Source organism: Manis javanica, chromosome 9 (assembly GCF_040802235.1).
Source record: "Manis javanica isolate MJ-LG chromosome 9, MJ_LKY, whole genome shotgun sequence".
Lineage (NCBI taxonomy): Eukaryota > Metazoa > Chordata > Mammalia > Pholidota > Manidae > Manis > Manis javanica.
Genome location: NC_133164.1, coordinates 109,853,027 through 109,865,113, shown reverse-complemented (window position 1 = coordinate 109,865,113; position 12,087 = coordinate 109,853,027). Strand labels below are relative to the sequence as shown.

Genomic DNA, 12,087 nt, shown 5'->3' with positions numbered 1-12,087 from the left:
TATCCGGTCACGTACAATCATGTGCTTTAATCCTCACAGTAACTTCCTAGGTCATTTGCATTCGCCCTATTGTCCCTGAGATAATGGCTGAGAAAGGTTAAGAAACATGCCTAAAGCTGCACAGTCAGAGAGTAGCAGAATGAACTTCGAAACTCCAAATCTTGAATTATTTTAAAACTAGAATCAGTGTATTTCATTCAGCCCTCCCAGGCAGAAAGAAGGGGCGTTATGATGTACAAATACTGTAATAGCATTTGGTCATCGCTGGTCAATTAAATGACTTTTTCTCTCATGCTGAAAGGTGTTTTCCTGCCTCATGGATTGTTACTTATGTGGTGATTAGGTGAAGAACAGGCAGCCCTAAGTTAACATCGTCCATAGAAGCTTCTCCTGGAGCCTCTGTCTGCTCTAATCTGAACTAATCACCCTCTGATCTTGGAACACAGTTGTTATCCTGGGATCTTGTTTCACTGTCATCCTCGGTATCCCTTGGCCTTTCTGTGTTGGACATCCTATTGCCTGTATCCCATGTGCCCCACTTGGCACGCTTCCTCATTTGGGTGGCGCACATCCTCCAGTTGTTTCCCTGAGAAAGCGTGCATGGAAGGTAAATTCATCGAGACCTTGCATATCTAAAAATGTTTTTAATCTAGCTCCACCCTTGAACCATATTCTCCATATAAAAATGTGGGTTAGAATCATTTTCCCCTGTTTTTGCAGCCTTGGCTTCCAGTGTTGCTACAGAGAACTCCCAAGTATTCTCATAGCTGGTCCTTTAGGACCTGTGTATTCTAGAAGCTTGTCCCCACTGTTCTGAAATTTGATGACATTTCTTGCATCTGTTCAATGTCACCCCCTTCAGCTGTGAAAAAGTGCCTGAAACTGGTTTATTGAAAGTCTTCCTTTTGTTCTTTTGTTTGTTTTCTTTCTAAAGCAACTACTATTCAGAGACTAGACTTCCTTTTAAATTTTCTTTTATCATTTTTTTGCTTGCTATTTTCGTTTTCCTCAGTCTTTTCCCAATCCTTCTATTGGGTTTTTCATATCTGTTAGCATAGTGATTTTTTTTTTTTAATTCTCAGTTCGGTCCCAGAAAGTAGTCTTCACGGTCTCTTATCCAAGTTTCTTTTTGCATCATCCCAGTTTCCTCCATGTTGTTTTCTTCTGTTTGTTTGGGTCTGTCTTTCCTGTTAAAGGCTTTCCTCAGATGCCAGGTGATGCTTAGTTATCTGCTGAGAATTCCAAGTGGGAGTTAGAATGCCGGAAGTGTGTGTGGAGGGCATGTGCACCTCATGTAGGGTGAGTAGCCTGGATATTGGATAAAAGAGTCCCTGGATGTCGGTAGCTTTTCCTACGGGGCTGGTCAATTCCAGACTCTTCTGTGCAGGAAAAGGCAAAGAGAGCAGAGTCTCTGCCTTCAGTAAGCACGTTCCCTGAAGTCTGCCCTTGTCTGTAGTGACTCTGTGCTCACTTCCGTCCAGAGCCCTCTAACTTCTTCAGGAACCAGACCTCTGGGCGGCTGCTAGGTGGGTGGGCCAGTCACCTGCTGCCGTGGAGGCACCTGGGCAGTCAGACTTCTGGTAGAGACTTGCTCCATCTCATTCTAGCAGCTCTCTCTCATCTCCACCTCCAGAGGGCCCTGGCACTGGCCGTCCTGAACCACCTAGGGACTCTGTCCTGTGAATCTGGGTGGTTCTTGTCTTAGGATGGCCAGCTTAGGATTCGGGTTTCTTGGGTCTGCTACATCATTAACCATTTAACCACCTGCCTTCCAGCTTCCAAAATTCTATTACATGGTTCTCTTTTCTTTTTTTCCGTCCTTTTAGGTTTGTGCTTAGAAACAAAACCCCACCACCAACAAAACCTCTATTGACATTTTAGTGGGGCTTTGGGGAGGGAGTGAAGTTAGATCTGTGAGTTCAGCACCCCAGCCCCCAGTCTTTACCCAGAGGTCTTCACACCTCCCTATGTGAAGACAAAAGGGTGTGGGCAAAAGCAAAATGGAAATGCTCAACTATTAGCTATCAGGAAAGACAAATTAGCAAGGAGATGATGAGTTCTCAGAAAACTGTTTCTTTAAAAATGAATGACTATTAGTTTGAACCATATTTCTGTGCAGATGACAGACTTGCTGCTGGACAGTGGTAACTGCCAGTCCTCCCACAGCATAAAGCGCTCTCAGGTGGGACCAAACCAAACTGTGGAAAAATGACAGTAAAAATGTACACTCATGTTTTCTCACAACAGTTGTCCTACTGACTTATGAGTTTCTTTTTCTCGGTCTCTCCAAGGCTGGAAACCTTAGCGTTCCCCGATGCCGCTCTCCTGATGGCCAGTATGCCCTTAGCCACCTGTTGCTGTCCGCTTTTCTTCTTTCTGGTGGCCACCGTCTCCTGTTAGCTCTCCTTGCCTCGCCTCTCTTACAGGCCGTCGCCTGCACACTCTTCTTGCTCAGCTGTCTTCCCTGGAGCACGGCCTGGACCAGGCCAGTCTCCTCCATGGCTGCTTGATTATGGATGATCCGATGATCCATTAGCCTGCAAACAAGGCCCCAGTTCCTTTAGCACTTGCAGACGGGCCCTCAGCCTTGTCTCCCAGGCCTTCCCACACCCCGTGCAGTGGCCAAGTGTATGGCTTGCTCTTGGTCATCATGTGCTTTTCTGCCTCCCTAGTGTCCCCCCTCCCCACATTCAGTATATCCCAATGTTACTCTTTTATGTTCTAATTCCACTTGATGAAGAACCATTCTTCATCCTCTCGCCTGAAATCATCACTTTTATCAGGGAAGCTTCTATTCACCTCTTGCTCCTCCAAAAGAAACAGGTGGATTTACTGGATAAATATAATCCCCTCGCCCCCCAAGTCTTAGCGGAGTGTGAAAGGAGCATCTCTAGGCATCAGTTGGAAGCGAGGGAGGGTCTCAAAGCCAGAGCTGTTAGGGATGGGGGTTAGAGGGAGAAAAGTCCAGATAAAGACATGGGGGTGCCTTTTAAAAAGTTTTATTAAAATAGAACATTCATACAGAAAAGGGCATACCTCATAAGCATACAACTCTATGGATTTCCATAAAGTAAATATACGGAGTGCCCAGCTTCTAGATGCCCATGCCCAGACAGGAAGGTGGGGCAAGAGCCAGACCCGAGTGTGCCTGAAGCAGGGCCTCAGAGGTCTGGTCCTTCTGTGAACATCTAGAAAACCAGTCCTGTAGCCCAGAGAAGGGCAAGGAAGCCTGCCATCTGCCCAGGACTTGGTAGGGAATGAAAGCTTCCTGGGAAGAGTCAGCTCCCCTGGTTTGAATGTGCACAGCTGTGAGGAGCAGGATTATCACGCCAAGAAATTAACCAAACTCCAAGACCGGTGGGATCCCTGAATCCTGGCAGAGGCAAACCAGAAAGTCTCTAAAGGGACCCATCCACCACTCGGAGCACAATTCTCTGGGAAAAATCCACCCTTGCCCAATATGAGCTCAAAAAAATCACCACCCTAGGAGAAAATGAATGCATTTAGTCATGTGGCATGTGTCTTAACTGGTGCAGTAGCTCAGTTGATTCTCCACATTGCAGACAAAGTGAACCTTCTGAAACATAAGCATGGCTCACTCTGCTAGGATATCACTCCATAAGCCCCAGTCCTTCATCACCTACAAAGTCCTGCATCAATAGGCTGAAGTTTCTTCCCACTCTGTTCACACATTTTGTTCGACACATGGTCTCCTTACAAGCTTTGTTAGAGGGTGAACTGCGTCCCCTAAAAGATATGTTGAAATCCTTACTTCTGGTACTTGTAAGTGTGAACTTATTTAGAAACAGGATCCTTGCAAATGTAATCAAGTAGGAACAGGTTAGTAGGGTCCTTTTGTCCAATATAACTGGTGTCCTTAAAGAGGGAAAGATTGTCATGTGAAGACACAGGTGCAGATGGGAGTGATGCAACTACAAGCCCAGCCCAAGGAATGTCACAGATCGCTGGCCACTACCAGAAGCTAGGAAGAGGCAGGGATGGGTCCTCCCCTACAGATTTCAGGGGAACCAGGGCCCTGCTGACATCTTGATTTGGGACTTCTCGACTTCAGAACTGAAAAACAACAAAACAACTGTTGTTTGAAGCAACCTGGTTTGTGGCATTTTGTTCCAGCAACTGTAGGAAACTCATACAAGCTTCAAATGTGTTCCAGCTCTTGCTGCCCCCTTTGCTTGCAAAGCCCTTCTGCAGAGAGTTTCCCTCCACTCCCCAAAGGTCCCTGTCAAATGTCACCTTTGCAGAGAGGCTGTATCACTGTAACTAGCAGTTCCAGCCTCTCTTCATTCCTTTGCCTGCTTTATTTTCTTAATGGCCCCTAACTATTGCTGTCATTGTATTGTATATCTTTTATTTTGTCTGCCTTGCCTTTTAGAATGTAAGTTCCATGAAAGCAGAGATGGCCCACTTCATTGCCATACCCAGTGCTTGCCACATGCCTGCTACAGGGAGGCTCTCCCTACACATCTGTTTCATAAATAAATGAGTTGCTTGAGAGTATAGCTTACTTTTTACCTTTTAATCCTTCGTATTGCCTGATACAATGCCTTGCTCATAGTAGGCACTCAGTAAATACATGCAGATGTACTAATAGGCCCATCACCACTAGTGGGCTTAAGGTTAGAGGGGAAACCAAAATGCACGTCACATTGGCCTGGAATTGGTGGCCTCTTTGCTGTAAAACAATTGTGGGGCCAATCGATCAGATTCTCTGAGTAATCATTATCGCTTACCATTTGTCTGCTTCATGCAGCCTGTTTCTCTTGCACTAAACACCCCCACCTCCCACCTTGCCCTGTTGCTTTTCTGATTAAGGAGACAGAATTGGGTAATCAGATTTAGTCTGTGTAGCTCAGAGGTGCCAATCATGGCAAATAATGAATTAGGGGAATCCCTCCCTTCCCTGAAGCATTGAGCTGAAACCAACAAACTCATTTTATATAAGACCACAGGCCGAACTCAGAGTGCTGTCCGACAGGAGAGTGCTTTCTTCACGAATTAAGTCACCCAAGCTCAGACCAGCCTTCTCTGTTGTGGTGGGGGCACAGTTAATGTGAATTGGCTCTGAGTCTATGCCTTTGGCTTTCTGTTTGTTAAGGGGTGTAGAGTGTAATTTTGTTACAAATATGTAAGCCAGAAAAAAAAATGCATTCATATATATATACATATGTACATAGATACATAAAAATCTCATATAGTTCTATAAATTTCTTAAGCCTGTCAAGAGCTTTTCTGGTTTTCTTAGGAAACCCATATTTAGAATTTACAAGTTCTGGGCTAAGGGCTATGTTTTCTAATCAGTTTTTAAAAGGACTGATATAAAGCACATTTTATCTGCTCTTATTTCATAAGAACATAAAAATTTACCTGTTGGAAAACTGTTATGCTTGATATTTGTAAGAAATAAGCCATTTATTAGAAATGACAATTGTTATGGAAATTTCCAATGGGAAAAAGAATGAGATCCTTTTTCCATTTATAACCTATGAGTCTTAATACATGCATTCAGAAGGTTTTACACATGAGAAATTTTGAATGACTTTTTAAAAAGTAAAAATGAAAATATAAGATGTGAATAAAAGGTATGAAATGGTGCTAACTTTTTAAAAATGTTATTAAGTTGATACATTTAATAAAGCATGTTTTACTAGCCCCTTTTTCCTTTCTGGTCAGATAAAAATTTAACCCATTCCAACTTAGTGATTACATGAAATTTGGCACCTTTCTGCCTTGTCACTAATTATCAGCTTTTCCCTGGGAGGGGCAAGAATACCCTTTATCTCCCCCTAGCAGGAGGGGCACCCCACCCGGGATGAAGGGGCGACTTATCCAGAACCTTTCACAGAAGAGCCCATGTAGCTCAGACATTTAAACCCCTGGGCCTTCCCTAGTTCTCTGGCCTTGTCTATACTTTTTTAAAGCACAGCATCTCCAAATGTAAAGCCTTTGGGTCATCTATTTAAAAGATAGGCTTTCGGTAGAGAAATCCCTTATCTATAAAGATCACCTCTGAAGGGCAAGTTAAACTAATATAACTTTCATTATGAGAGTAGAGAGTTAGCAAAATGGATAGGAAAGCAGTTCGATACTTGGAACAGTTTTACTGTCCCATTTCTCAGGGAACATCTGCTTGGATTTTCATGCAGGTAATAGGAAATGTGAACCAGTTAATCTGACATTTTACGCTGGGCTATCACCATTTGGAGCCCTAACTTCAATAAATTAAATCAAGAGCACAAATTTTAGCTACAGAAAACTGGTTTCAAATTCAATCTAGACCCTGTCTTCCCAGAACGGTCCACATGGCTTGTCCTCTTATTTCCTTCAGGCATTTGCCCAAATGTTCGTGAGGACCTCTCTGACGCTTCCATTTTAAATTTCATTAGCTTCCCTCTATTTCCCTTAATGTTGCTTCATTCTTCTTTCTAATGTTCATCACCCAAAACAGTCCATATTGTGATGACTTTCTGTCTCTCCTTTAACCTTCACGTAAGCCACTTACTTGTCTACTCTGTTCACTCCTGTTTTCCCAGTGCGTGGTAGGTGCTCAATACTTGTTCAATGAATGAATAACAAGACCCTTCTGTTCCAAGAGTCGGTGGTGTACACACTGAACATATGCGCAGGGTGCGCGGGTGGAGGCGTGGGAATGTAGGAATGGCTAGAAATGAGGGAGGCGCCTGTTGAGTGTACGGGATTGAGGCCAGACGACTTCCTTGTCAAAGTGCGCAGATAGACTGATAAACCCGACCGTGCCATCCTTGCAAGAAATGCATTTGCCAGACTGGCCTTCACTTTTCCTAAAGCTCTCACGTTAGTAGTATGTTTGCTTTCTGGTTCCACCTGTCAAACTGTTACATAGAGATGCTACAAAGATAATCGAATAATTATGTCATTCACGAGTGTTTAATATATAATTACTTTACTTATTACCGAAAACAAAGCACAACAAAAGATCGGCACAGATGTGCTAGCAACCTGGAGAACGAGGCACCAGTATCCTCATATAAAGTAACAGTAATGGAAATGTCTAGAAAGCCCTCTGCTAGGCTGCGGCTCCAGTTCCGGCCTCGGGAGGGTGGCAGATGCACGCAGGGCATGCGAACAGGGTGACCGGTCACCTGCGAGCCCGGTGGGAGCGCGTCCTCTCTCACCCAGGGCACCGCCCTCTGGTGGGCGGCCCCCGAGAGGGGCGTGTCACCAGTGCCCCCGCCCCCAGGCCTGCCTGCGGAGGAGGGGCGGGCGTGCAGCCAGGGCGCAGGGGCTGCCTCGAGATAAGGCGGCCCGCGGCCGACGTGGGGGCGCCCTCGGCTCGGCGCCAGTGGGCTCGACTCCTGAGCGCGCCCCGCGGGAGGAACCGAGGCCTGGCAGACGCTGCCCCGGGAATGCTTTCAGGCGGCGCAAACATGGCTGCGGCCCTGCGAGCTGCGGGCGCCCTGCTCCGCCATCGGCGTAAGTGGGGCTGTCGGGGCCGCCGCCGAAGCCGGGGTCCCTGGGACGGCGGGGACAGCAGGCAGCTCGCGCCGGAGTCCCCACACCGGGGGGCTGGCGGGAGCGGCGGCGGGCTGCGCAGGGAGCAGAGCGACCGGGCGAGGCGCGGCGCGGAGAAGGGACAGGAAAGGGAACCTCCCCAGGGAGGGGCGTGAGGGGGTTCCTGGATCCCCTGCGGGCCCCGGGAGGCCGCTGGGAGGGGACTCGGGGTCCGTGGGCCAGCCGGCTGGTCGTGAGCAGTGGCTGTATTTCTCAGAGCCTAGTTCTCATCTGTAAAGTCAGAATAGTGACAGTCACAGGGTGGTGAGGATTACGGGAGGGAGGGACTGTGCGCGTAAAATGCCGGCCACAGAGAGGATGGGAAGGCGTCATCTCCATCATCACCAAGGGCGTCTGCCCTGGGGTCTTTCCCAGGTAATGGAGGCCACAGTGTGCCCACGGCTGCTCCGCGCTAGCCCCTGACATCACACGGTGCTCCCTGTGCTTGGCAGCAGGACCTCTCGCGGCACAGCAGCTTGGGCTACTGTTTTCTAGAGATACTTGGAGAACAGATAAGACCCACTGACAACCCTACACGTTTTAGATGCAAACCATGAATGTAGGTTATGTCCATAGGATGAGCTGATGGGACTCTGGGTCAAAGACACACCTGGCTGGGACACTGGCTCTGTAGAACAGTGACCCCTTGAGCAAGGCACTCAACCTGGCTTGAGCTTTGGTAAAGGTAAAAGGAGAGAGGTGATACTTAATAGGCTTGTCAGGAAGATTAGCTGGTAGAGCCTGTTGTCCAGTGCCTGACACACAGTAGATACATGGAGACCCTCAAAATGTTCAGTTATTATTATGTAAAAGCCTGTCACATACTAAGATGCATAATTAACCCATTTGAGGGTGACTGGAGACAGACCTTTTATTTTTCTGAGAAGTCCCCTAATTCACCTGGCATCTTCTGAGAGGGGGTGGAGAGAATCCACTCTGAATGTCGTTATCTTATTACAGGTGCCTGTGTTAGGAAAATAATTAGGATCATTCATTGTACGATGAGGATCAGGTCACCATGGGCACTGGGAGACAAAAGGCATTGTCTTTTTAAGAAGAGGAAGTTAGGTGCCAGTAATGGGGCTGAAAGAAGTATCAAATTAGTCTTTTCTTTCATTGACCCCCTTCTGTGGCAGAGAAAGTCTGACAGGCTCTCAAAATCTGACAGATTTGAGTACATGAACAACAATCTGAGAAACTTTAAATGAGCTGTCCAGGTTATAAATAACCAGGTGGAAGGATTTGGGAACCAGATCAGAAGTAGAATTGAACTCTGATTGAATTACAGACTCTGATTTTAAGATGTACTTATAATTCGTTTATCATCCCATTTGATATGAAAGGATTAACATTATCAGGGTTAGAAAAAATTGAATAGTATTTCTGAAAACCAATTCTGAAAGTGTTAACATTATAGAATTAATGTATTAGAGAATAAGAATCTTGGGTGGGCCATTACTATATACACTATATATTTTTTTTGTCAGAAAGTCAATAGAATAATGAATTATTGTTTTCTTAGTGCCTTTTTCCTTCCAAATTTCTACACTAAGTATATGTCTTGTGTCATTAGAAAAAAAAATTTTAGAATGATAAAAAAGAATATCAGTGTTTAAGGACATTAGAGCATTTTGGCTCCATACCAGAAAATAAGTTAGTTTTTTAAAGTCTCTCAAGTGTTTATAGTCACAATATAGAACCTTTTTTGCTGTTAATTTTTCAAATGGTACATATTTTTATAATATACATATACCTTTTGAAATAATCCTCATCTCGGTGATAGAAAAGGACTCTACTGTATATTTAAGTACTTGTATATTTATGTCTTGCTCTTCTACTCTTCCCTGCCCCACCCTCAAGCATCCAAACTATTAAATAATTGGGTTTTGAAGGGCCAGTTGATACTCATGAACTTAAGTCACAGGTATACTTTTGAATGATTCATCTGTTAGGCTTATCCAGGAGTTACAAACTTTGGCTTTCTTACATCACCTTCTCTTCTTCTGCATATCCCTGTGTTATAGCTTTTATTGTTGGTAGGCCTTCCAAAGGTAGACCAGTTGTCCATGTAAAGCGTAGGGTTAGAATTATTGGTCTTAGTTCATAAGTGGGTAAGTCCCTACTTTTGAGTGTTCTTACTTCTTGCTCAACTACATGCAGTGTGCCAGGTACTGTTCTTGGGGGAACACAGACTTAAAACATTTTTCCTAATCTACACAACAGCCCTTCACAAACAGCCAAGGCAGGGTTGGCCTTATCACGACTTTACAGATGAGAAAATTGAGGCTTGGAATAGCTCAGTAGGTTGCCCAAATACTGCCACATAGTACTTGTTTGATCCTATCTGGGATTTCCACTCAGACTCCAGCTCTAGAATATCTATTTGCTACACCTCAGAATGCTGCCTGTGCCTTCAGATGTCTCTTCAGCTGTGAGCTGAGTGTGTTCAGAAATCTCAGTTGGTCCTCTCTTTGAATGATTCCTTTAAAGTCCCTTAGCCAGGTGATTGATGATCATTTGGAAGGAGAGATTCTTTAGAATCTTCTGATCCTAAGTGGAGAGGAGTGTTTTCTAAGAGAAGTCCTTGTGAGAGGGTGTATTAACCCTACATCCTGAGTGGAAAGGGTCATTATTAGCATCATCACCCTTCTCTGAGAAACTTATTCAGCCACAGAGAAGACAATTTTTTTTTTTTTGAGAGGGCATCTCTCATATTTATTGATCAAATGGTTGTTAACAACAATAAAATTCAGTATAGGGGGGTCAATGCTCAATGTACAATCATTAATCCATCTCAAGCCTAATTCTCATCAGTCTCCAATCTTCTGAAGCATAACGAACAAGTTCTTACATGGTGAACGAATTCTTACATAGTGAATAAATTCTTACATGGTGAACAGTACAAGGGCATTCATCACAGAAACTTTCGGTTTTGATCATGCATTATGACCTATAAACAATCAGGTCAAATATGAATATTCGTTTGATTTTTGTACTTGATTTATATGTTGATCCCACATTTCTCCCTTTATTATTATTATTATTATTATTTTTAATAAAATGCTGAAGTGGTAGGTAGATGCAAGATAAAGGTAGAAAACATAGTTTAGTGCTGTAAGAGGGCAAATGTAGATGATCAGATGATCAGGTGTGTGCCTATGGACTAAGTATTAATCCAGGCTAGACAAGGGCAGCAAGACATCCACGGATGCAGAAGATTTCTCTCAAAGCAGGGGGGGGTGAGGTTCTGAGCCTCACCCACAGAGAAGACAATTTTGACAGTAGAGGACATGGCAATGGTTTGGTAGCTCAAAGGCTACCAGCTCCCAAATTGTACTAGGCAATTAATGTACTAGTTGGATAATCTAGTTTCACCCTCACTTCCTGCCCCCTGCTACCCTGTTTTTAAGCTTCAAAGGAGGAAATCTAATTACTAGCAGTCAACATACGTAATGCCAAAGTTGTTCTGATAGCCCATAGAGTCTGGTATAATCTCATTCATAGAAGGAACTGTAGACATCCCAGTATGATTGAGAACCTGGTTAAACCTCATGCAGTTCAGACTGAATTTACCTAAAATAAGGAGATGTGAGTTGGTTTGAGACTTCATTTGAGTAGAATTGAACTTCTTTATGTCAATCTTTGCACTTCTACTTTGAGTTAATAAGGACTGGTCGGCACAAGCTCACGTAATTGGCTCTGTTGGGAATGTGCACGTTCTGGAGAGCTGGAAATCTAAGTGACCTGGAGATACCATTCTCCTATATCTTATTGACATACTAGCTGATAAAAAAAATCAAAGCAGGTGTACTCCCTGTGCTCTAGACACTTGGAAATGAACTGAATGCCAGCACTAATCATGTGTGGCAGATGCCATGCAGAGTGTGTCTTATCTGCTGAAATCCTCACAAGGGCCATCATTTCACAGCTGGGAAAACTAAGGCTCCAAAAGATTATAATCTGGCCCCAGTCATACTACAGGTAAATTGCAGAACTGGATTTAGAGTCAGATCTACTGGTCTGCAGCCCAAGTTCCCCACCAGGACACCTTTGACTCATAAGTAGGGGGATGATAGAGGGAACCAGATACCAAGCTGGTATTGAATCTGCTGGTATGAGAATGGGAAAAGGAGGTGAGTGTACAGTGTGGGGCACGGCAGTGATCCCTGTCCCATGTTGCCGTCTGCAGTACCTACTGTATGGCTTTGGTTTAATTTCACTGTGTGTTGTCTAAGGATGAATGCTCTTTCTGCTACAACTGAGTATGGCCCGTGGACTTCTCAAGTCAGATGGGTTTTCCAGGCCCACAACTAACTCTTGTGGGCCCTAGGACAAGAGTACAAATTGAGACCCATATGTCATATGTGGGATAGCAAGCTAACAATCTGTGAAGTCTGTTCTAGTCCCCCACACTGACCAAAAGACCTTTATAATGACCTGGAAGAATGAACTCTCCAACTCTTCAAAGTTCCTACAGAAATGTGGCCTTGGGATTGTTGTCTCTGGCCTGAAGGCCTTCCTGCTTCTCCTCCCATTGCT

General features: G+C 44.6%; 1 protein-coding gene across 1 annotated transcript in view; it reads left to right on the top strand.

Annotated features, from left to right (window-relative positions):
* Positions 1-7,213: 7,213 nt before the first annotated feature.
* The window catches only part of FECH (ferrochelatase), a 35,566-nt gene continuing 30,692 nt past the window's right edge, over positions 7,214-12,087 (top strand). Inside the window, exon 1 of the mRNA XM_017679434.3 lies at positions 7,214-7,470. Coding sequence (XP_017534923.2) covers positions 7,404-7,470 — 67 coding nt within the window. The 5' untranslated portion in view covers positions 7,214-7,403. The remainder of the gene's footprint in view (positions 7,471-12,087) is intronic.